The sequence below is a fragment of the Falco biarmicus genome, chromosome 9 (genome assembly GCF_023638135.1).
Source record: "Falco biarmicus isolate bFalBia1 chromosome 9, bFalBia1.pri, whole genome shotgun sequence".
In the NCBI taxonomy this organism is placed as follows: Eukaryota; Metazoa; Chordata; class Aves; order Falconiformes; family Falconidae; genus Falco; species Falco biarmicus.
This window is the reverse complement of record NC_079296.1, coordinates 28,991,750-29,016,887: the sequence shown is the minus strand read 5'-3', so window position 1 is coordinate 29,016,887 and position 25,138 is coordinate 28,991,750. Positions and strand designations below refer to the sequence as shown.

The 25,138-nt window shown below is 37.0% G+C and overlaps 1 protein-coding gene across 2 annotated transcripts in view; it reads left to right on the top strand.

Moving 5' to 3' along the window:
* Positions 1 to 22,512, top strand: part of DNTT (DNA nucleotidylexotransferase) — a 158,264-nt gene extending 135,752 nt beyond the window's left edge. For both annotated transcript variants that reach the window (XM_056352713.1, XM_056352711.1), the window contains one exon: positions 21,195 to 22,512. In XM_056352713.1, the coding sequence (XP_056208688.1) occupies positions 21,195 to 21,281 (87 nt within the window). In that variant the 3' untranslated portion in view covers positions 21,282 to 22,512. The remainder of the gene's footprint in view (positions 1 to 21,194) is intronic.
* Positions 22,513 to 25,138: the final 2,626 nt, after the last annotated feature.

The window sequence follows — 25,138 nt, the reverse complement described above, 5'->3', positions numbered from 1 at the left end:
TATATAATTAGGTATACTTTATTCTTCCACATTAATATTTATCAGCCATTTGGCACTGAAGTTTCCAGTGTGGCCCACTGCCTGAAATGTGATGTGTGTCAGAGAATCCCAGATTCCAGCATTCAAGGGTTTGCATCAGGAGAGAATCCTGGTTACTTTAATGTATTTCCAAAGGGATTCTGACAGGAATAGGGAGCATTAACACAGCAGTTAGGAATCAATTACATAGCTTTGCAGAGGGGAACAAAAGGAAGAGATATTTCCTCCAGGGACTCATTACAAAGTTACACTATGAAATTGTTCCTTGGCCTTGATTTTTGTTTTTGTATTTTCTAGTGTGATACTTTTTCATATATTTGTGGGTTTTAGAAAACAGTGTGCAGCTATCAAACTCACAACTTTTTCTGTTCAGTAATAAGAAGGGCATTTTGTAGATCTTCTTTTGGCAGGAAAATTGCGACAAAAAAATTTGAAAATTTGCTACCAGTTACCTGTCAGCCTCTTTTTCATAAAAAGATGAGTGGATGTCCACATCTGTGCCTCTTTAGAACTGTGTCCTAAAGCTATGCAAGTCAGCCCCTGTGTATACCAACTTGAAGTATGACATTTCTGTGACTTACATCAGCTGGAGATCAAACCTTACAATGATTCCCACACTTATGGAACAATGGAGTTTGTTAATCAGCCATCAGGAAGAAAAAGGAATTGTATATTCCCTGTTTCTTCTTATTATTGCTGTTGCACTGATTACAAATGGCACGATACATTTATGACACAGGCCAATAAAATTCTCACTGCAAAACTTTCCTGATTCGTGAATGAACAATATGCTCTCTAAGGAAAGTAGAAGCTTTTGTAAATAAGAATTACATTTTTCTGTGTGAACCTAAGCCTCAGATCAGCTGAACAATAGGCTCTTCCTTAGAAAAATGAAGGTCTTTAAGCTGCAAACCATGGTATCGCTGTTTGCTTTTACACCCCTCTGTGTTGGATTGGGGGTCATTTATCCCTTAACCCACTATAAAGAGGTTTTGCTTACAATGTGCATTGTGTCTAGACTTATTTAAGGAGCTAATAAGAGTCTAAGCACTGACCTCTGTTATGTATTTATGTAACGTGGTCATCAGTTCACTGTCTGAACTGCAGGTTTTAGTGTGAATGTATATATACAGTTTGCCACATACTGAGATTTGAAGGGTATTTTCTTTGCAATGATTGAAAGTTTGTGATGTACTAGAGCAGCCGTTAGCAAGTTTTGACAACGTCCTGACAGCTTTTTAACTGAGTGAACTGGAGGGGAGATCTAGTGGATCTAACTAAAGAAGATACAGCTCTAAACCCTGTTTTATTTTTAAACAACTGTTTTTAAGCTGAATAACTATCATCTGCTTGCATGAGAATGCAATAAATGCGTGTTTTACTTTCACCTTAATGTTTTATGATTTTTAAACTGATTTTTTAAGTGGTTGGCAAACCACAGGCTTTCTGTTCTTGAAGGAGCAGCTGTCCTTGAAGTATGAGTGCTTCTCCCCTTTTACAGCGTCAGCAACCTGGAATAAGGTTCAAGAACTGCAAAGGTTCTTGGTTGCTCCTTTACCAAACTCTGGTGCTGTTAGCTAGAGTCGTGTGTCCTTGTCATGCAGAAGGGTGCTGTGGAGAGTGTCTGAAGCTGGACTCTACAATATTGGATTCTTGCACTCTTCTCCAAGAGTGTGGGTAAGACTTAATGTCTTACTGTTGTGCAGTGTCCAAGGTGTGAACCTGGAAAAGTGCACAGCCAAATCACTCTGAAATTTCTGTGTAAAATTTTGCACATACTGCTGGTGTTTTGGTTCAACAGAGAAAACAATCCGGAACAGTTGTTAACATGTGTGGAAGGCATTCATATGTCTTAATGAGACTGTTGTCTCATGAAATGGCTCTCAGATTCCAGTGTGTGCTTTTCTCCAGTAAGAATATTACTTAAGGAAAAACTTCCTTGTACTCCAGAAAATGAAATGCTATGGTCCAGTTGGCTTATAAACTTAGCATCATCTTTAACTTTGAAGTTTGCTCCACCATAAATCTAATGTCTTATTATCCATCTGTATGCTTCATGCCTTTACTTTGTCTCTATGATTAATCTCATCCAAGTCTCCATTTCTTCTTAATTTGACATCAATTAATTCGGTTTTGTGGATCTCAGTAATGTTGTAGACACCAATGTTGCTGCCTACTGTCTCCTGGGTACCACTAATACCACTTCAAAATCCAAGGAATGTCTGTAAAAAGGGTGGCTGCAACTTAGTCGTGTAAAATGTCCGTTTGAGCAGTTACTTTCCTTACCCCAGTATGGAAATGATCCAATAGGCCCTTGTGAGTTAGGCCCTAGAGAGCCACTGTAGGTCTGGAAGACATAAGCTATGTCTTTCTGCTGAAACTGAAATTAAATAGTTTTAAATATAGCTTAAATTCCAGACTGTAAGCACTAAAATTAAATTCAAGTTCCAAAAATTTCATCATCAAGAAAAGCTGTGGTTTTAATTTAAGCTGATTTTGTTTCAACTTCTGTTGTTCTGACATTTGCTGTTAGCTGCTCTTTGGCATTTCTGCAAAACCTTTTTTTTTGCTTGTTACTCTTAAAATTCCACAGGGACATAAATACGTTGGATTTCTTTTTTCTTTTTATTTTTTTCCTCTTTCTTTCTGATTCCATGTCCCTGGGTGTTATCTGAAATTGCAGCTTGCAGTTCATAAATACCAGACTGCTGTGATCCTGTTCTTCCTCATGGCTCATCCATCTGAAGATCCAATTCAGATACCCATTCTCTGTTACAAACAGCTGTAGATTCACTGCAGTCTGGCTGGTTGAAGCTCTCTCTGCTCCCTCTGGTTCTCTATGTGTAATCACTGAACATAAAAAGTATTACTTAAGCTTCCAAAAAACCTGACATGTATGGTTGTTAAGACACTATGCCTGTCACTGATATCTGAAGTGTTTACATTGATGACTGTGAAGACATTTGTCCCACAAACCTCCGTTCCCATTAAGGAAACACAGCCTAGATAACTGTTAGCATTTAAAAGAAAGGTTGAGTGAGCAGGCTGAAAGTAATGTGTTGTTTTATCAGTTAGATTATTCAGGGTTGTGCACTGTCCAGGGACTGAACCTGGAAAAGCCCACGGCCAAATCACTCTGAAATTTCTGCTCATACTGCTGGTGTATTGGTTCAACAGAGAAAACAATCCGGAACAGTTGTTAACATGTGTGGAAGGCATTCATATGCAGATTGGAAATAACATCTGGAGATGACCTACTCTATTTGTGCCTTTTCTTACTCTGCAGTAGGTCCATTCTTGCCTAGTACCTATGTCTTTTCTCGTATCACTTTGTAACAGGGCATCATGTCAGCCATAGGATCGTGTACCGGTTCAGACGTGATGTCAGAGGACATAGTCAAACAGATTTCAGGTTTTCATGTTCTCTGAACGTTTTCTGATCTCTCTTTTAATCCTGAACTTGTGAAAAGGCAACATGAGAGAGAATTTTGGCATTTAGCATGAAGTGGCAATTGTGTGACCAAAAGAGAGCACACACATCATTGTAGTATGGCCCGAGAAAGGTAGATAGTCCAGAGGTTTGATTATTAGCTTGCAGCTTGGGTCACACTGTAGCCAAATTTTCTCTGTGTGTTCAAGCAGGTCATTTAACTTTCCTTGATCTCACTTTGCAATAGTAAAACCTAATTTCCACAATGCAAAGATGCAGTAAGGGTAGGTAGTAACCACTGCGGAAAAAACTAGTTCAGTTTAATGCAGGATTTTGATCACTCAGCATTTTCCTTTCCCTATAACTGGGAGAAAGAACAAATGTTTAATGAAGAATTTTGATCATTCAGAATTTGCTTATTCTCTTAATCAGAGGGGAAGTCAAAATGTTGACACTTTCTGCAAAGGGAAATGCTTTTTGAATCTCAGCTTTGGAAACAATGCCCAGATCAGACTGTTCCAAACCTCAGACAGCTCTTTGGGCTGCAAGTGCGGAGGCACTCGGCTTGGCTGGCTGCTCCAGGCGCATGGAGCCAACAAGCTCCAGGGACCCTGGCTCTGATGTAATTAAAATGACTTATTTGAACTCAGGCTCCCAGTTAGCCTGTCAGGCAAGTTGTTGAGAAGATGGGCAAGCTGGCCGGAGCTCAAATAAGTGTAGATTTTTTAGAAGTGCCTAGTAAACTGGGTTCTGTTGGATTATTTTTTTTCAGGGCAATATTTTGGTGACTGTGTCATTTTTATGGAACACCCGGGTTTCAGTGAGTAAGAAAATTTCAACAAAACAAAATTAATTAGTGTTTTGCTGAATAGATCTGTTCACAAGGCAGTGGGATATTATGTTTGTGTGCCTACACACATCTTAAGTAGAAATATTGTTCCTTAGAACTGTCTTTTCTCTGGGAAACTTGGGAAGTTGCATTCCAGTGATTCCTGGCCACCAGAATCCATATATCATGTTACTCTGTAAAGCTTGGCATGAGGATGCCCCAAACATAAGTACAGAAGATGCTTCTGAAAGATCTTCTGTGCTATGCAAAGACCAGCCCTACCACTTACACCATGGATAAATTTGAGGTTTTAAAATGCAGGATTTATCAACCTTTTTTACTCTTACTTCCTAACTAAACTCCCTTATTTAAATTAATTGAAAACTAGTACCATCGCCAAATACTTCAGAACCTGTATTGTCAGAAAATAAGCTGCTTTTTGGTGGTTTACACATTTTGGTAACTCTTTGGAAACTATTCCTTGTAGTTATAGTAAAGAAGGACATTCAAAACTTCCTCACTGTACTTCGCATAGTCTCAGCTGCAGTGGGATTCTGTATTGCTCTTCCCTTTCATGCAAGGTGTACTCACTATTCTTGATGCCATTTGCTGTTCAGCAGTTACTCAGAGCCAAAGAGCCTGGAAGAAATCTGCTGTATTCTGCATCTCAGCTGTAATCACTTCCCATTTCACAGGAGAAGAGTTTGCATAACACAGGAATGTGTTTCATGGAACTGCTCCATGCCATAAGTTCTGAAGGATAATTTCCTCAAATTATTATTGTTTGTGCACGTAAGCGAGCATGTGGGCTAAATGAGAGGTGGGGTGGCCTAAATGCATTAAGCTGCTGCAGGTACTTTTTTCTATTCCTGTTCCATAGCAGGAGATTTCTAGGGATGGCATGTGGAACAGCTTCATGGCTGGATCATGCCTACACAGAAAGTGTCTCTTTCCTGCACTTTAATCACATCACTGCCCAATAGAGATCCTCAAATTGGTTGTGGGATCTGAGAATCGACTTTTTCTTCTGGATTTCAAATTTTATCTCATATAAACACACATATTTTCACAATATTCCAGAAAATCACTTTTAAGTGCAATTACTACTTTATGTAGTTTCAAGACAGCAAAATCATGTAAATAATTAGCATTGCTTTTTTGTAGAGGAGTGGCTTGGGTTCCTAGGGTATAAGAGATTGATTAAATTTTTAGCATGTGAATGTTCTTGCGCTACCATTGTAGGTTGTTGGGGTTTTGTAAGAGGAGGCTCACAAGCTCAGTGTTATTTTGAAGAGTCATTGGAGCAGAAAGCAGTTATTAGTTTTATGTCCTACGAAAATTTAAGACGGGAAATAGCTGCCTCATTGTTTTCTATTGTTAAAGAAATATTGGAAAAGATATGACATGCTATGCAGAAGACTGGTGATTGATGACAATTTTGCATTTAAAAACCATTGTGTGAATTTGAATGGCATTAAATGTTATTTAGTTATTGAATAATGAGAGGTGGTTTATATAACTGCTCTGAATAGTAAATTTGCAAAATGCTCAGAAGACTTCATAATGGGACCCAGCTTTGCAAAACATTGTGCTGTGCAGTTACACTGAAAATAGCAAACCCCTATGCTCCCAACTTTTTCTTAAGAAAGCGTTTAATTTTCCTTGTGAAACCACTGTAATCATGAAAGAGAAAATTCGTCCTTGGGTTTCTTCAACACTGTGAAGACACATGCATGCACTAGCCTTCATCAGTATTGCAGTCTTTAATCACTTTATGGCAGAATGCGTTCCTATTTGGGAAAAACCTTCACTGACTTTTCAGGCAGGGTTTGCCCTCTCTCTTTGCATGTATCTTTAAAGTCAAATGAAGGCGTGATTGCAGCCCAAGTCAATGACTATTAAACGACTGTAGTGCTCTGATGAGTTGCCTTCAGAGTGTCTGTAAGTATGTGGAGTTCTGCTATTGCCTGTCTTTTGCCCAAGTAGTTGCTTCACAGACAGCCACAATGTTTGCAGCAGGCAGCCCATCCAGTCATGTCTGGCAGCATGCCTGAACTTCTACCCTCCCTCCTGATGCTCGGATTTTTCTCTGGCATGCCACTACTTTTACAGGAACAAGCCAGTAACTTTTATTTTGAAGTCTTACCTGACAGTGACCACCGTGGTGGGAAAAGTGTTTGTGTGGTGACTTGGCTGAGAGGATGGAAACAGCTCCGGGGAGTCCGGACTGACTGCAGGTGGCTGGGTTGTTACTTGCACTTCCCAGAGCTTTGTAAACAGGTCTCCTAATAAAAAGTCAGCTTTGTTTTCCAAGCATTGACAGTTTTCTGTTACTACCCAATATGTTATTTCTCAAAAACATGTATCACTCGGAAGAACTGGCTATGATTCTGTGCCCTCATTTTGTTACACAAAGATATGTAATATTCACACATATTTAACGGTGTATTCAATAGTTACAGTCTCAAAATCCATTGTTTTATGTCATCTGAGAACACTTATTCCACAGTACCTTTTGCTGCAAAAAGGTGTTTGCAGAAGTTTACTTGCACAGTGAAAGAGACATTTTTTTTATGATTCTTTAAAAACTGGATGTTATGGTCTTATTTTGGCAGATGCTGCTCTAAAATTATGAAGTTATAACAGTGAGACAGCCTTGAGAGCATCTTGATGAATTAAACATGCTGCAGCTGCAGAGTTTGCTTTAGATGTCTGCAATAATGACTGGATTAAAGCTAAAGTAAACATAAAGATCCAGAATTTATACTATTGATTTCCAATGTGATCAGTTGTTCACACAACCATTGCTACAATTAAACACTGGGTCATTGTAAACAGATGCACATACTTTCATTTATGTTCCAATTCTACTCTCACTCTCTCAGGAAAGTGGAAATTGCATATGTGATTTGGGGGATTTGTTCTTTTTGCACCTGGTCTGTTTTTAAAAAATAAGAATTAAAATAATCTACTTTTCTTACTTCTTAGTAAATTAAAAAATAATAATGCGTTTTCTTCCAAAGTGTACTTCTCCACTGTGTTCTCTCAGCAGTTTAAATGTTTCACATATATAGCATATGATTGTTCATTTTTACAAAGTCTGCATGTAATTCATGTATATATTTAGCTAAATTTGATCCCTTTGTAACAGCAAGCTGTACATCTCTTACAAGGATAGATGTACCTAATTGTTGTTTCCTTTGCTCAGTGTGTTTTCTGAACAGTTCAGTGAAACCTGTATTGCTAATGAGAGAGCCCTGAAAATGTATAAGTAGGTACAGATCCAGAATATTTTCAATATACTCTTTTATTCATTTTAATTTCTAGGGCACTACAGAGCCAACCATTTTCAAGTGTTTTAATTCAATTATTCAGTTGGTATGCCTGGGTAAGTTATTGAATACCGGGTAGGTAACATAGTCTTCATGATAAAATTAAAAATAAATTGATTGAGAAAAAACAAGGTAGAAAGAAAGATGGAAAAGGAAGGAGCCAAGGTCCAGAGAGGAAATGGCTTATGGAGTGGGAAGTTTATGGTGGTTGTACGGACTTGATAAGGAAGCACACAGTGGTTGGACAAAGCGATGGGGAATGGAAAGGGTATTTGATTAGCAGCTGCATTGTGGAAAAAAAAAGGATCTGGGTTGGTTGAAGAGACTGAGCTGAAAAGGGGCACAAAAAAGGTATGACTGGGGAGAGATATGAGTGGACTAAAAAAATAAATTCATCAGGCTACTGCTTTAAGCTGGCAGCAAGAAATCAGTAAACTTTCAATTGCTCCAAATATCTGAGTAAACCATGCTTATGTCACTTTACTCTGGATATGGCGTGAGTGGAGCCTGGATTTACACTAGAAATCTGAAGGGGGGAAGTCAAGGCCACAACTTAGTACAGGGCACTGGGAAGGGAGGGAGCTGGCACAGATGCAGACTGCAAAAGCTCAGCTTGCTAAGACTGGTTGGTCCCTACACTGGCCTGCAACCCAAGATTGTTTTCAGTGCTGTCAGCAAATACTTGTTAGCCCTGTGGCACAGTGTATTTCCTGCCGAGTGAAAGAGCCTAAGCACATTACAGGAGTTGAGGGAAGCAGTATTTCTTTGAAGAAAAAGAAGTCTCTGTGCATATGCATACGAAAACTGAATTAAAGTGAAAATATGATCAACCACCTTCTGGGATGTCTTAAATTGCAGGTCTTTGATTTTGCAATCTCAATAATGTTCTTTTGAAGTGGTTTGTTTATAATAATCCTATATGAATTACACTCAACTGTGTTTCCTAAAATCTGGGATTCTGCATTTTTCTTGTTTCATTCATTCATATCTAGCTTTATAAAGAAATATACAATAAGCCAACTTAACTATTTGACAAGCTAAAGCTCCTGTAAATAGCACAGACTTAAAGCAAAAGAGAAGTATAGCTAAAGTGCAAGAGGAGATAATCCCTGTTAACATTTTTAAGGACTTTGTGATAGGTCATAGATTGTCAGAGAACTGCAGGGCGTAATAAGTTTTTGTTCTAGTTTTGTTTACAACAATGTGCTTTTTACTGTATTAAAATGTTTGCCTGGGTTGTGAGATAGGAAGGTCCAAGTTTGTCTTCATTTTGAGTGCCCCAAACTGAAAATATATTCTTGTAGTCTGGATGGTAATGTATTATAATTTTTATTGTGGAATGATTTTAATTATTACAATTGTAATTGGAGATTGGATAAATAACTCTGTAGTGTTTTGCAATAAAGTAACCACAGAACTGTCATTTTAAACAAAGAATAGTTCCATTTTATGCAAAGCATGGGTTTGTTCACAAACTAAATTTTAGGAAATTAAAAAGTGCTTATTCAGTTAAGTCAACAGATAATATTAATGTTCTTTAATATTTTATTTTTCAAAGTATTACCTCTTCAGCACTGGTCTATTTCTTTCTCCTTCATCAAAGCTAGGTTAGCTGCACATAGCAAGCATGAAGATATTTTGTTACTCTATGTTATGAAATAGTTGATGAGACAAGTGCCTGGAATATCTTAATATTAGACTGATTATTCTATTTTACTCAATGAATCTACTTTTTATTGTTCAGAAATTTAATATGAGTAAACCTACAACTAGAGTTAGAGAATAGTTGCTAGAGAAACATTCAAGTATGATATTTCTGATTAAGAGCACAGGAAATGTCCAGTGGTAAAAAGAAATGAGAATTTAGGATTCTGGTTTCTATTACCTTCAAAAATTATTCATGCCCAGAATTATTAGAATAAATTCCACTGCACTGCTTTGCATCAATACCATTACACATGATTTTGCCTGTGGGTGTTGAATCAATGGGTAATGCTTGCGATACTTTGTTTCTTAATCATGGGTTGTTATAATGTCATTTGAAAGAGTCATTTTTTTTCCTGAGTTATTTATCATCTTATTTGTAGCTGGATTAGGAACAGATTAGTTTTTATTTTAAAGTAGGCACAGTGATGTGAATATTACTACAGAAAATACAAGTTAAACATGAAATTTATATTTGGAGATAATAGAATGTCAGAGGAACTTCAGGTTATTCGCTACTGAAAATGTTTATGATACACCATCAAAGAGAAAATGCAACAGTGTCTACACAGTGCTGTAGAATATTGTTAATGAACTGGTTGAAATACTTCACATTTCTAACACAATTAGTACTTCAGCATTTCTGTTCTATAATTATCATGAAATTGTTTGTACTGTTGATAGTCTAATTCATAAACATAGCATAAATATTCAGCAAAGTGTCTAATTACAAGCAAAGCAAAAATCACCGACACCCAGTCTTAAAAGAAAAACCTTTCCAAAAGAACAAACAAGAAAAGGTTGGGAAAAAGAAGCAAGGAGGAATACTTGGAAGTTGTTAGTTACATTGTTTAGGAAAGTAGTAGAAGATAGATGCTCAGGTATTATAGCAATCCACAAAATGTAAAAAAGATGCTTTGACCATAATGAAGATAAATAGTACTCAGAGTAATATCTACTAATGTGCAATTACTACACAGTCCCAGTGTCTTACTCTGAGAATGCTGTCCGGCTGACGAGTGATGGAGTGAGCTGACCCTCTCGGGCTGGCGGGCAGTATCAGTGTCAGGACCATGGAGAGGTTTCATTTTTCCTTGTTACTTTCCGACAGTGTCCATACTACACAGGATAATCACTGAATACAATGATTCGAAACGTCTTATATAATGACAGGATTGTATACTTTTGTATCTGGAAATTGCTTTGCTTAGACTTTTTTTTTTCCTTTTCTTTTTTTTTTTTTTTTTTTTTTCTTTTTTCTATTCCCTCCCCTCCCTCTCCATAAAATCTTTAGCTTGCTGTGAAAGTTACTGATTACGGTGATTCTTGTTAGCACTTTGTCTACCCTAATGAGTCAGCTAATGATTTCCAAGAAGTAGCTACCATTTTATAGACTGATGTTACATTGTATTCCTGTACTTCCATTGGAGATTGAAGGCACTCAATTTCATATCTCTCAGGGTACCACAGGAATGTATGGATCTTCCATACCGCTTTCTCTACAGTTGCTTTACATAATCCTGGGTCTGTAACTGGTGTAAAATTGCAAAGCTATTTGCTACACAGAAGCCCTGAGCAGACCTGTGTTTTCCACCAAAGATGTGCAACATTAATTCTTGTAAAGTTAACTAGCATAGAGAAGGAAGAGAAAATAGCTGGCTTCCTGGTCAGTGTTTGTGAGGTGTGCTTTCAGCTTGTCGTTACAAGTCAACGAAGAGGGAGTGGAGCTGGCTGCAATGCTGAAGGCAGGCTGCGGCACAGAGCATGGCAAGCCTAACTACAGGTGGAAATCCTGGTGCAGAGGCTGCATCTGTTGATCAGTGGCCATAAATAGGTGGACTGAGAAGGCACACATCCAGCTGTTGAAAGTAAATTGAATCATAGTCCGGGTAGGTAAACACTGCTACCACTGAATTCTGCTACTGACGTCAATAATTTTTAAATGTCGGTGGCAGCACTGGGCTCCTGTTAGTTATTTTAGTAAAAATCTCTATATGCTACCATGTGTATTCCTCTTGGACATGTAGCATTAAAAATAAAATCACAGCTTGCTGTCTTGGTTAGGCTGATACTCAATGACTTAAATTCTGCATGGTAAGGGTAGACAGTAATATGAAGCTAGGTATTTTGGAAAGATTTTAAAGAAATATGCTTGAGAGAGGCTAGCTTTCACTCACATGTCTTGTATTATTATAAATCATACTAATCTTTAGGTTAGTAAAATCAGATATAGACACAAGCAAATTGTAATAATCTCAGCAAAATGTTTCTTTTCTTTGAAATCTGTTCCCTTCTGCTGCTATATAGAATTGTCATGGATCTTGTCATAGGTTTCTTCAAATCTTGTGGCTTATACCTTTCAGAGGTATTAGCTGACCAAGTTAATGCACTTCTCGGTCTGCAAGAACTCACTCCAGAAGGTGATTGCTTTTGATAATGGGGAAGGTGGAAATATCTTTTTGTAAGTAAACAAGTTTTCAACAGGAATTGATTGAAACACTTTAAGTTTGCAACATCCTTCCTCATCCTCCTTTGCTGCTGCTATTTTTGCTGAGTCACTTTGCAGGCACATCCTGCACCTTCCTCTCAGAAACCCACTCTCAGAAATCCATGAAGATAAAAAAACTCAGGTTGATGTTTTCTATTCAGTCTACTGCAGGGCTTTCTTAAGACCCAAAGAAGTTTATCTAGACTATTGTTTTTTCCCCACCTTCTCTTTCCATTACTTTGTATGCTAGGCACCTTTATATTCTTGATTTTTGGCTGGCTGGTGGCTGGACTAAATTTGTGTAGCTCTGTAAATTTTGGTTGGAGTAAAATGATCTGACTCATTTTAATAGAAGTTTTAGTCTGAATTTACATCTAAGTAAAAAAAAAAAACCCAAACAATGATTCAGAAATGTCTGACCTAAAATTCCAGTGAAAATGTCTTTTTACTCTTTTCTTCAGTTTTACCTCCCTGAGTTGTTGTACGTGTTGCACTCCTTCTCCTTATGAAAGTGCTGAACTGCAGCAGCTCATCAGCAATTTCAATATTGTAAGAAGGGTTAGCATAGGAGGTACCATTAGAGGCTAAGTCATTCATTTAGTAACACTCTCCTCCATCTTCTTTTTTTGTCTTTTGATAGTTTGTTACTGGTATCTTTCCTTTTGTCCTTCACTCCTCTATTTTTTACTTATTTTTAGATGTTACTAGCATCTCCATATTTATCATTCCAGTATAAACCAAATTGAATTTGATGGGGATCAAGAATATAATCAACTCAAGGTGTTTATGCTGGGGCTTGAAAAAACTTAATTGTCAATAAATAGAACATCCAACTAGTTGTGCCATGGAGTGAATTTGGATAATTTTTCATCAATCAGTCTGCCTAATCTGATTACCTCTCTTCCAAGTGACCTTTCTGAGAGAAGATTTAAGTGCATTGCTGAAACAGAACATATGTTCTCCCTCTCTGTCCTGTCTTCTCTTGGGCTTTCCTGACTCAGTTTCTTTGACAGTGGTCCTTCTACATGTCACATCCAAGAATTCTTGGACATCTACATTCAGTGCATGCAGTGGCTGGCCTTGCAACTCGACTTTTTGTTTGAAAAATATGCTTTCCTTGGCAGAGGTTGATTTTTCTGTGACCTCAGTGTTTTCAAGTTGTTTTGGTTGTGAGCTAATGGAGATATTCAGGCTAGTGAGGCAGAGCAGGCTTCCCAAGTGAAAAGCAGCAGTGAAATTGTGTGATTTCATAAGGCTCGTTTGCTAAGGTTCATCAGAAATCCATGCAGCTCTCTGCAGTCAAATGAAAAAGTCTGTAGCATCATACTGTCTTTGATTCTGCAGTAGAAACTTACTTTTCTTGCCTTACTGAATTTGTGTAATGTAAGTCACAGTAACATTTAACTCTTGAAAATAGGTAGTAAATATTGGTGTAAACCATTAGGTGTGTGCCTAAGGACTTTTAACTTCCAGTTGATAAAACCATGCAACAGAACTGGATTAGTGAATCATATGAATTTCTTCAACTGAGCCAGAAAGATGCATGCTATTCCAATGTAATGATGGTTTTGAAAAATTTTAACAGCTAAGATAGCATGTATGCTTTCTGGCCTCTTTGTTCCTTCTTTTTTTCTTACTTTTTAGGCAGATCTCATTTCTGTTTTTAAAGAATTTTATAGTGCAAACCCCAAAACTCTTTTTCTTGCAATTCTGATCATACAGTAAAGGAAAATATTACTAGTTCAAGCTTTCAAATGTCTGTTTATTTCTTTTCTCCTCAGTATTTTGTGAGTTAGAGGAAGCTGCTTGGGGCTATTGCCACATATTACATTTAATAATCATTTATCAAGAAAAAAATATATGTACTACAGCTACCTTTTTAAAAAAAAATTCACCAGTGGTGGTTTTAGCATTTGTAGAAATTCTACCATAAAATTGATAGGTTGTTTGCACCTATTCCATCTTGTTTGTTTTATTTCTAATGTTATTTCTAACATTTTCACAGATGAGAAATAATTTAATGCTATACCCATTTAGTGTCAGAACCATGCTCTGAACTCAATAAAATATGAACATCAAGTACAGAAGATAGCTGCAGTCAATCTAAGAATTGCAGGAAATGTGACAACAATAAGACTTGAGTGTATTATTTTGTGGAGATATGATTGTGCAGACATTTTCGATGCAACAATCAAGATTCCTGTATTAGTTGAATACCTTCAGCATGATGTGCAGGAATATAATGAAATACATACTTGCCTACATTGTAAGGTATACATTATAAATGGCTGTTTAAAAGTAGCATCTTCCTAAAAGTCTCTGCATTGCTAGTGTGACCCGCGTGCAGTGGTGGTGAATTAACACTTGTTCTAGCAAAACCAGCCCAGAGGCAGAGAACAGATAGGGTAACACTCAGGTCAAGTAAACATACATGAACATTCCTACTGCTAATTGTGTGGAAAGTACTTGCTATTTGATGGATTACTTACGTTTCTGCCTTCACAATTCTTTCTGTAAGCTCATTTCATCAATAAAATTCATCTAATTAACAGTTATTAATATATTTTTTTTGCAGGGTACAAATGCTATTTGAGCAAATGGGATCAGACAAAAAGGGAGTGTGGGCAGTTTAACAGTTCTGCACTTTTAATCTAATAAGCCATTGTAGTATACTCTGTCAAGTGTAGGTCTTTGGTGTTATGGTGCACTGCTTCACTCAGTGCAGTGGCCTTTCATCTCTAAAGGAGTGCTTTCACGTCTATTGCAAGCAGTGTAAGTAGCATCATCTCTGCATTAGTCCCAAATATCTTTAATTAAAAATCTTTAATTGGCTTGGCATAAGTGATGACTGTGAAGATGTCACTGAAGTGACAAACACATGTGTAAGATAAATTTAAGGTGCATTTTGATGTCTTTTACTATGGTTGATTGAGCAAGTCCTGTTGTTACCACCATTCATCTACAATTGACTTTACCCACAAACTTTATTTCTAGAATGGACTCTGTCCAAGCACAATGAACAGTTAAGTTCCAGGTTTGCAAATGACAGTTTGTTCTCTTCTTTTCTGTTGATTTATCATTGTTGTGCTTACTGCCACTGTAATAATTCCAGACACGTAAAGTGATGGGGGTTTAGATTGTTTGGTATTTATTATTCAGTATACTGGAAATAGTACAAAGTTAGATATGATCATATTGTCATTATATCACCATTTTAATATTCTTTTAAAGGAAAACAAATGTTAAGGTAATTTAACTGGTGTGCATAGATGTCACATGTGAAACAAAATATAAAAATTTGTGAAAGAATACAAAAATTAAATGAGAAAATCCCTAAATATGCTATGTAAGAGTTTGCTATTTTAAAGCATGCAACATAATTAGGATACAAAGAAAAGCTTAGAATAAATGTATATGTTAGTGACATTCCCAGATACTTCTCTAGAAGCAAAGTGGTATCTAACAGTTTTGTAATTTGTTAACAAGATACTGTTGGCAATATTCTGTGTCCTGTCCTCCCTCCCCCTGCCACTGCCCCCATTTATTTGATGAAACAGTATGCCAGGAGTCCAGACAGACCTTAATGACTATGGCCCTTCAGGGTCTTTTGCAGAAGGAGGGGGTGTGCCTCCTACACAATGTCATAGTTTTCCAAAGGATAATGAAATCCACTAGAGTATAACTGCATTATTTCTGAATTACAGCTGTAGAGCAAATAAAAGTCAGCACTATGAAAAGAGTAGGAAAAATGAGACATGGAAGGAAATTCTTTGGTCTTTGAAAGGACATGATTTAGCTATGACTTATTCAAGAGTAAATGCTCAAATAATGTATAAAGCAGAGTTGGGCCAGTAATCAACTGGGGAACTTCATAGTTAATTCTAGTCTCTCAGCTAATACCAAGGATGATAAAAATATAAAGAAAGAAATGAATCAATTTTCCACCATGTGTCTCATCTTCACAACAGTAGATTGCACATAAAAATCTGGGTACTTCACTCTGGCAGATTCTGCTGGTTCAGAAACATTAAATCCCATTTCATCAATGATACTGACTATCTGGACCTACTGGCTTTCATTTTTAAGGTACTTGTATTCAAACTAACTTCCTAAGTTCATCTTGAGATGGGGAAAATAGTAGTGAAATGCCATGGTGACAGGCTGAGAGTTATTTACAGCGTTACTCAGTCATAACAGAGTATTCAAGTCGGTATTTTGCAACCAAGCTATTTGGTAATATCAGTCTACTTCCAATCTGATTAAATGTGTGCTTTTCAAGGAGGCTGAGTTAATATTGATGGAGAGCATGAGTAGACTTGGTTTCAGGAACTTTGTGTACACAAAGCTGGCAGAACAGTTGCGGGCAGAGCAACAGCTTCTGTGAGTCCTGAGTGAGCAACCGCGGCAATGTATTGTTTTGCTGAGTGCAGTGTCAGGAGGTTGCTGTCACTGCAGTATTTTTCCTTCCTGGCCAAACACTGGAAAGGAAGATGGATGGCCACAGTAGAGGCAAGTGTGGGTTGGGTGTCTGAGCAGTATAATTTCAACAGCCTAAAGAATTTATCTAGGCTCACTGAAAGTACAGGTTGCTTAATACATGAACAGTGCATATCCAGTAGCCTAAATTTTCATATAATAGCCAGATCCTTTGTGTTATGAAAATCAAGAATTTGTGCACAGTAATTTCTAGTAATCTCTGATTTGTTGGGGTCTTTTCTCCTACATCTTTACTGGACAAATTTCTAACCATATTTTAAGGTTTTCTACCTTTATGCACAGGTTAAACCTACTTATGTTGAACTACTCAAGAAGTAGGTTAAAGAGACACGTGAAGGTACTCCAAAAATGGGAGAGAAAAAGGGGTCTGAGGTACTTTCCTGTGAAGGCAACTTTTCCCAATTATTTAAATGATGTATATACAAAATCAGTAAAATCAGTATTTGCCCTCCAAAACAACCATGTGCTGTTGGCCAGTGCTGCCAATATAAATATATTTATGTGACTAAAACTAGAATTCCATTTTATTGAGTAATGGTTTTGTTCTGCTGCTTTGTCATATTAAAATGTGAGATGAAACCAAGTGACAATAGTAGCATAACATCTGTTTGAACTTTGGCAGTGCTGGTTAGGATATCATCAAGCAGTGCTAGCTCCGTGCCTTCACTCTCTGCTTCTCTTTCATCAAAAGTATTATTGATCATTAATGCCAAAATGAAAAATAAGAGGTAGCAGTTCACATAAGAAAACATTTGGATGGCAGCTGTTCTACATTAGGTGTAGTTAATGGTCATGTTTGCAACCACAAATGTAATATTTACATCCATTGAAATAACAGAATTGATTAAACGGGATAAGAGCAGAGTGATACCAGCTGCTCCAGAGCATTGTTTTTTGTAAGTTTGATTGATGTTGATTGGACATGTCTTGGATCAGCTGAATATTAGTAAGAAGCTGAAAAAAAAATCACAACTAGGCAAGCAGTTCATTACTTGAGCAAAAAGAGAAGAAAAAAGGAAGAAAGAACAGTAGTGAATGCAATAATCAAATTTGCATCACTGTATAAGCCCTGCATAGACTGACAAAGAAGAGAAATCATAGGTTCTGATTAACATTAATAACACATCGCTAAAGCAGTTGGCAGATATCAGCTAGAGATTCATTTAGAAACATGGCTTGTAGCTACTGAGAATGGTATTCAGCATCAGATACTTTGTATTAGAAATTTTCCCTGTCAAGCAAATGAAATGAGTTTTGCTTGCAGAAAAACATAAAGTGACAGAACAAAAGAAATGGGATGCAATTTGGGGTCCCAGAGATATGAAGAGCTTCTATTGAAGAGTAACTTTAAAATCTGTCTACAAGTATAAGATCTTTCTTCTTGTTTTACTTTTGTGCAGTAATGTGTGGGTATGGATTTCCCTCTCTTGTTCTTAATAATAATAAAAAGAAAAAAAACCCCAAAACATCCCTAAAAGTCTGTCCTCCCAGGACATACTGTGAGAACAAAATATCCCCAGTATTGTTACCCGATGGGCAGTTGTCAATGTCGCTTTTAATTTTCCTTTATTCTGTTCAATATCTTGTTTTCTACCATTTTTTACCACTCTTGTCTGTATGAAAAAGGACCTGTTTTCCTCTGGTCAGTGTTTTTGTAGGTTCTTTTTATTCCAGAATCTGACTTTTAAATTTCCAAGGAAAAAGGAACGTTATTGTCTGTGTTTTATAAGCAGTCTTTGCTATTGCAGACACAACTTTGAACTGTCAGTTCATTAAGGATATGTGATTGTTCTCAGCTTTTCATGCTCCAGCAATGCTCTGTAGTTGTCTTGGGCACTGTCCCAGAGTCTAAATATTCATATGCTGAGAACTTCATGGTGGAAGATAGAATACTTTAGAAAACTGGTGACTTTTTACACTACAGGAGTCAAAGCAAAAAGGCATACAATGTTTGTCCTGATTTGATTTAAAAAAAAAAAAAAAAGTCTCTGAAGCTATGGGCCAAATTATTCCCTTAAATTTCTGATACGGTGTGTTTGAATATGAAAATTATCTTATACAAGTGGAATTCATTGTGGGAAGGTGAAAAAACTCCATATACCTTGTTAGGAACTTTTACTGTGCACTCTAGTACTCTGATCCATATGGAATATATCACTGTGTGAATTCAATGCCTTTACAGTAGAGTTAATATATCTGCTGTTCTCAGTATGAAAGGCTGTTTCAATGGGTTTGGTTTGGGTAAAGTGCAATTGATACACGACAGTTCTGCAAATACAGATCTGGGGAATATGAATGCCAAAAAGTTAATATGATAAGCAACTAGCTTCTGAGCATGGCAAGGCACTATTTGTGAAGACTGCACTGTACATATTGATACATATGTTACAGAAACAGATACAATTTTAGAAGTTATTTTCTGATTTTATAATATATTTTTATTAATAACACAGAATACATCACTTCACATTGCCATAATTACAATTTACTCTAATTATTTGCCTATTGAGATTGTTTTTGTCTAATTAAATATGAACTGTCTCCCCAAAAAATATTGAAAATGTTCCATATTACCTCACTGTATAACAATAATTTGCTAAGAAAGATAAATGACTTAGTAACTTTGGATGGTTTCAAGAATATATCAGCCAGAGCTACTCTTAAATACCTACTTTGCTGGTTGAGAACTCTGGATTGGAACCTCATATTCTGTCCTTTCTGTCTTCCCCAAGCTCAAGGGAACACTGATGGCCTCGTCTCTGTTCAGTCAGGAGTATCTAACCTCTACCATCTAACTTGGTCTTCATAACCTTTCTAGCACGATTAAACAGCTTTCATTCTACTTTGTGGCACTGGAAAATAGCTGCTAGGAAAGCTGCCAGCTTGGCCACTCTGGCTGTTGGAACTGAACAGTGTTAATGGAAGATGGGTCTTTTCTGTAGAGTTGGACTTAGAACTTCAAATGTCAAATACCCCTATAATGAAATGGAAACAAGATTCGGAAACAAGATTCTGAAACAAGTTTCAAAACAATAAAATTTGAGTCTAGCTGACAATTAGTGTTACACTTCACTTTAGGAGTTCAATTCTTTGCTATGCCCTGGCAAACCTGTAGCTCCTGACAGGTCTGAGATACGGATCAAGCACTGGAAAGAATGGGACTGATGGAGAATAACAAATAAGCCAGTGGGTACCAGCTGATGAGGTGAATTTTACTGATGATGCACAAGCATATTTCATAGGCAGCATGAGGCTGCCCTGGGCTCAGCAGTTTTGCTTGTTCTTTCTGGCTCATTGTTCTTTCTGCTTTCCTTCTGTTCTTGCAGCAGCTTAGACAGCGTTATGTAGCCTCCACATGCTCTGGCGCCGTACTGCTTCGTCAAACTGCATTCTCAAGTCTCTCCTACCAGTGTTGACGAATTTCTCTCCTGACTCATAAGTAACAGGGGAGTTGAAAGGAGAAACAGTGACGTGTCGGTAACCAGAAGCAGGATCTACCTGTTCCAATAATCTGCCTACCTGCTGCTATCAGAGTCCCTTGAACTGTGTTATCTCAATGGGAGTAAGAGACAGGGAAGCACCATCCAGATCAGGAAGTGAAGGAGACCAAGAGGGAAAGAACACAGAGGAAAAAGAAGGAAAAATTGTGAATCTCTGGTTCCAGAAGTTGTTTCACTATACCATGGACCTGCTCTGATCTAGTTATGGGCTGGAGCTCCTGACCCATTGCCAGGGGTGTGCTGGGCAGCAGAGCCCTCCTGGAGGCTCTGCTCAGCAGCTGAGCTAGCAGATGTGCTAGCACAAATGTTCTTAAACTTTACGACAGTCAGAGATTTTCCTGACTCAGTGGAATTTATCAGTGGGTAGTTCTCTAGGCAGCATCTCCTCCTCCATATTAGAAAGTAAATCTACAAGATTATGAAACCTTAACCCATAACATAAGTTTTCATGATACTGGAGTTCGAGATAACGGGAGTTCAGAGCTGAAAGCTGATTGAGACTTAACTTCAAATGATTCAGGAATTGCTGAAATATTAAGTATTCTTTTTCAATAGAAATGAGTTCTTTCTTGCTTCCAAACTCCTTTAAATGGTGAGGTTTCACTGTTTTAATATTCATGTACCTTAGCAGCTTTTTTAACTAATATTGTACTTCAGTGATGAAAGGAATGCATAAGGCTATGTACTTTACTGTATCAGTCATCTTAGGGGAGGTAGGCTTGTGGGTGGTTCCTGTGCAAGAATATTATCCTGTATTATCAGAAGTGCAGATATGAAAAAACAAAACTGGTTTGTACTGTAAAACATTCATTAGGAGTGTAAGTGTAAAAAAAAAAAAAAAGTTTCAATTGTTGATCCCTCGTTTTCAGCTTGCTTTTCCAGATGGAATCTTTTGTCTTTTCAGATAAGCCTTCTGTGAGTATTAGAAATTTGGAAAGCATTGATGCTTTTAAAACTTGGCTATACATAATTAGTGTAACCATTGAATCAGCTTGAATGCATTTATAGAGAACATTATTAATTTAACAATCGTTGATGATTTTATGAAGAAAGTCAAGTTATTGACCCTCATGGAAAAGAAATGTAGTTTTTATTAGAGTACTAGTCCTAATACTTGTGCACAGTCTTGAAAAAGTAAATCAAAACAGAGTTGTAAACTAGTCATTAGAACTGAAAGCATCAAGCAGCATTAGAATTACTTTTTAACTCGCTTTCGCATTTCAAAGTCAGCACACTGATAAAGACAGTGTATTCTGTAGAGGATACAATGGGTAGAACTGTCAAAAATTAACTCCTTTAAACAGAAAAAAACCATCAATTGAAATTTCCTTCTAAGACCCTTATTGACTTCCTTTTTTATTATTTTTTTTCACAGAGGATCTTTCTCAAAGCTGGAAGTGAGGAAGAAATCTTTGCATATCTTGGCTTGGATTATGTCGAACCATGGGAAAGGAATGCGTAAAGTGATTTGCCAGTGTACATTCATCAGCTGACAGCAGTAGTCTTTCAGTCTATCGTGCAGTCTCATTTAGACAAAGAAAGAGATTATGACAACTAAAAAATTATAAATATATATTAGTTAGAAGCCATTATACTTGCTGATGCTCCTAGAAAAGAGGAGTTTAAGTTCTTCAGAATCCTGTCCAATATTTTCTGTTACAGTGTTTGAAGTTTGTTTGTTATAGTTTGTTTGAAGTTTTCTTTTTAGTTTAAGTTTATAGTTTGCTTGAAGTTTGTCACAGGATGACAAGGTAGACCATTTTTAGAGGGAAAAACTTGAAAATGGTGAGGTTTTTGCTTGTGATAGGAATTTAACATTCCTGTGAACTATACTTGCTTGTTAAAATATTGTCAGCTACGACAATATCTAAATAATACAAAATATTTGAGCTAAGTCTGAAAATTACTGATAGGCATGCTTATCTTTAACTGAATTTCATAAGTATTTTGCTGAAACCATATATAAAGTTGCTACTGTATATAAGGCTTAACGACCTAGGCAGCAATTAGTCTGGGAATCTCAGTAAGTTGAGGCTTCAGCTGTAATATTTTTCCAGGCAAAGCACCACTCCTCAAAACTGTAAACAAGTTGAGAATTCAGTGAGTTAAAAAACATTTCACGGGAAGGGATTCTGGAAAGGAAAAGTGGAGTAACTCAGTAGCAATCTTCACCTGTGACCAAAAGTTACTATAAATTTGGTGTACTTATTTGGACTAAAGAAGATTCAGGTTGTGTGATGTGATGGTCATTAATCAGGAATTTGAATCATAACCTGCATGAAAACAACAGCTTTAATTGTCAGGCTGGTGGCTGCTCTAAGGTGGGAGCTTTTAGTTGTCTGTGCTCAATTTAGATAGCTGGAAATTTATTTATTAGTAGATATATATGCATTGAAATGGAAGTTTACCTGAGCTGTTTGGCTATTGCTGCTCTAGAATGGTATTCCCTCTTTTTGGTCAGAAATTCATCTTGGTTGTGATAGACTTTCAGAAAATTTCCAGGTAGCTCTTGTGACTGTAATGACAATGAAGAATTTGTAATACATTTATCCTTTAATGAACAAGGGCATGCAGTGCTTTAGGACATGAGGTTGCTTTCTGGCCATTAATTTTTCATTTGTAGAATAAAGATGATATTTATATATCAGATATAGTTACATGACAGTTCTGGTGCAAATAAAAACCGTGCTGAATTTGTTTACTGGTTCCTTTCAACTAAGGAATGAACTTCTAGAGGATTGCATCATAAACTATTCTAAAACCTCAGTCAGGGATGTAGAAAAACCTGATAACAGGATGGAATTTTATTCTTGCCTGTGCCAATAAAATCATCCTTTTTAAGTGCAGTTTTGCTAACTGAGCTGAAAATATAACACTGTTCTAAATTGCTCTAACTAGAAAGCACTGGCATTGCTTCCTGCTTTATTGTGCTGATGTATGAAGCACCTTCTCTGTGTTTTGCATCAAGATGCTGACACTTAAGTAGCAATGACATTTTTCAGTCCTAGTGGAAGAGAACAAAAGCAACAGTACCTTATCTAAATATTCTTTCTACTTGGCCAACACTTACCAGAAATTATACATTCCAGTTGCACTGTTTCTGCATACTTCAAGCCACACAGGAAATAATGAAACATTCTGATTTCCACATAAAGAAGTAACTCCCATTTTGCCTGTTTGTGCATCACTTATATTTATACAGCCTGTGGGGGAGAAGATACCAAACATAAGTTCTGTCAGCTCCTTCAAGACTAGAAGAAAACAGCATATCACTTTATTCTTTTCTTTCCCTCAATTTTTTTTGCACTTTCCCTAGAATACATCTTCCAGATTTCTCACTGGATCAAGCATTATCAAAAATTATGGAATTATTAAATGAGGGGTTGAATTAAACAGAAGGTCAGATTAAAAGACCAGGATGGTTTGACTTTGAAGAAGATAGCTTCTGTTATGAACACCTCCACAGAGGAAGCTGGTACCCCAGTCACTATCATCACTACTGTATGCAGGATCATCCCTGATAGCACTAGCCAAACTCACCGTGCGTGCAATGGCAGAGCAAAAAAGGCATAAACTCAGGTTTTGGTATATAAACTCTGAATCATTATATGTTGCTTCTTGCATCAATTAAATCTTGTCCTACAAGTCTGAACATTCTCAACCCTGTAATGATTTCAGTGATTCTTAACGGTGCTAGTCAACTGAGACTATAATTAGAAAAGATAGAAGTCACATAGGAAAACTGGGATGGAACAGGCTAAAGGAAATAAAACCTTTATCAGTTGAGCATGTCTGGATCCATGAGCATACTGAAAACTCCCTACAGTGTGGTAGAACTGTTGGAGTCGGTGGTAATGATGCTTCTGAACTCTTGAAGGACAGTGGAGGCCTGGGGGCCTGGGAAAGGGCAAACACTTGTAAAAAGAACACACCAATGTTTGTATTAGGAGGAAGGGAAGAGAGAATTTCAGATCAGTGCACTTAATAGCTCCTAAAGCGCTAGAGAATGATTAATAGCCTTTATTTTCAAAGCACCTGGAGGAAAATAAAGTGATAAGTTATTGGTAACTTGTTCATCAGAAACAAATCATATCAAACTAATTCACTTGTAAAGTCCCTGGAGGCTGGTTTTTAAAATGTCTGTCCCTCCTCCCCTGCCTCTACGCCAAGGCAATTTGGGAAGTAGGAAGAGGAGAAGGATCATTGGTTTTATAAGCATCTACATACTAACTCTCTAAAAATTGATCAGTGACTCTATCACTAGGAAAAACAGGTTAAAGTTAAAAAGAAAACCGCTTATTTCTTTTATGGTTTGTGATAATTTGTGATTTGTCAAATATCCCAGATAATGGGATAAAAACATGGTATAATATACATTGCATTGGCAACATAATGTAGTCATTAAGAAACAAACAAATCCAAATGCACAATCATACAAACACCTTGCTACAAATCTCTTCAAGGCAAAACCAGTGAGATATATTTAGATTGGTGGGTAATAATGTAGTTAATGTCATCAGTGAGTCTAGGTGGTATAATACGCTAAAAGAAGAGCTTATTGTATTTACACAACTCTACAAAATTGCAGATCCAGGGAACCTAAATATTTATATAGCTGGTATTATAAACTTGAAGACACAGATCTTCTGGAAATAACTGCAAACTTGAGAACCACTGCTACTTTACATAAATAACTCCAGAACTTTAAAAAAACAAACCTAAAGATCTGCATACCTTATTATCTCCAAATTAAATGTATTTTCTATAGTTTATGGCCAGAATTGTTGAGATTTCTCAGGTGAGCATCTTATTCCTCGGTATGAAATGTATTCTCTCACTTTTTGAACAGCTATTTCTCTCTATCATACAGTTTCCTTCAGCAACTGCAGTTAAAATAATCAAGTCTTGGGTCTAAAAGGTTAATTGAAGTCACATAAACAAACAAAGACAGGGAGCTCTGAAAACCTGTCACAGAGGTTATGCTTCTGCTGTCATGGCTGTCAGTCTAGCTAGGACACAGCACTGCTGCCTTTGCCTTTAAGGACCTAGTAGGAGCCGTATCCATAAAAATGTCAAGTGTATAACTGTAGGTGAGTCAGAGCTTTCCACTTCTAAATTCAGCTAATTAGCTGATCTCTGTGTACACGTCAAGCCTTCTTTTTGTTTGTTTTGTGGGGGTTTTTAATGTTTCATTTTACAAAGAGGACCAAGCAATCTTTGCCCCTGCTGCGTAGAGTTACTAAGTGCCTTTTATTTTAATCAGGATACATCAGTTGCAACTTGTTTTAGCTGATGATACTCCTTAGGAAAAAAGAGCAG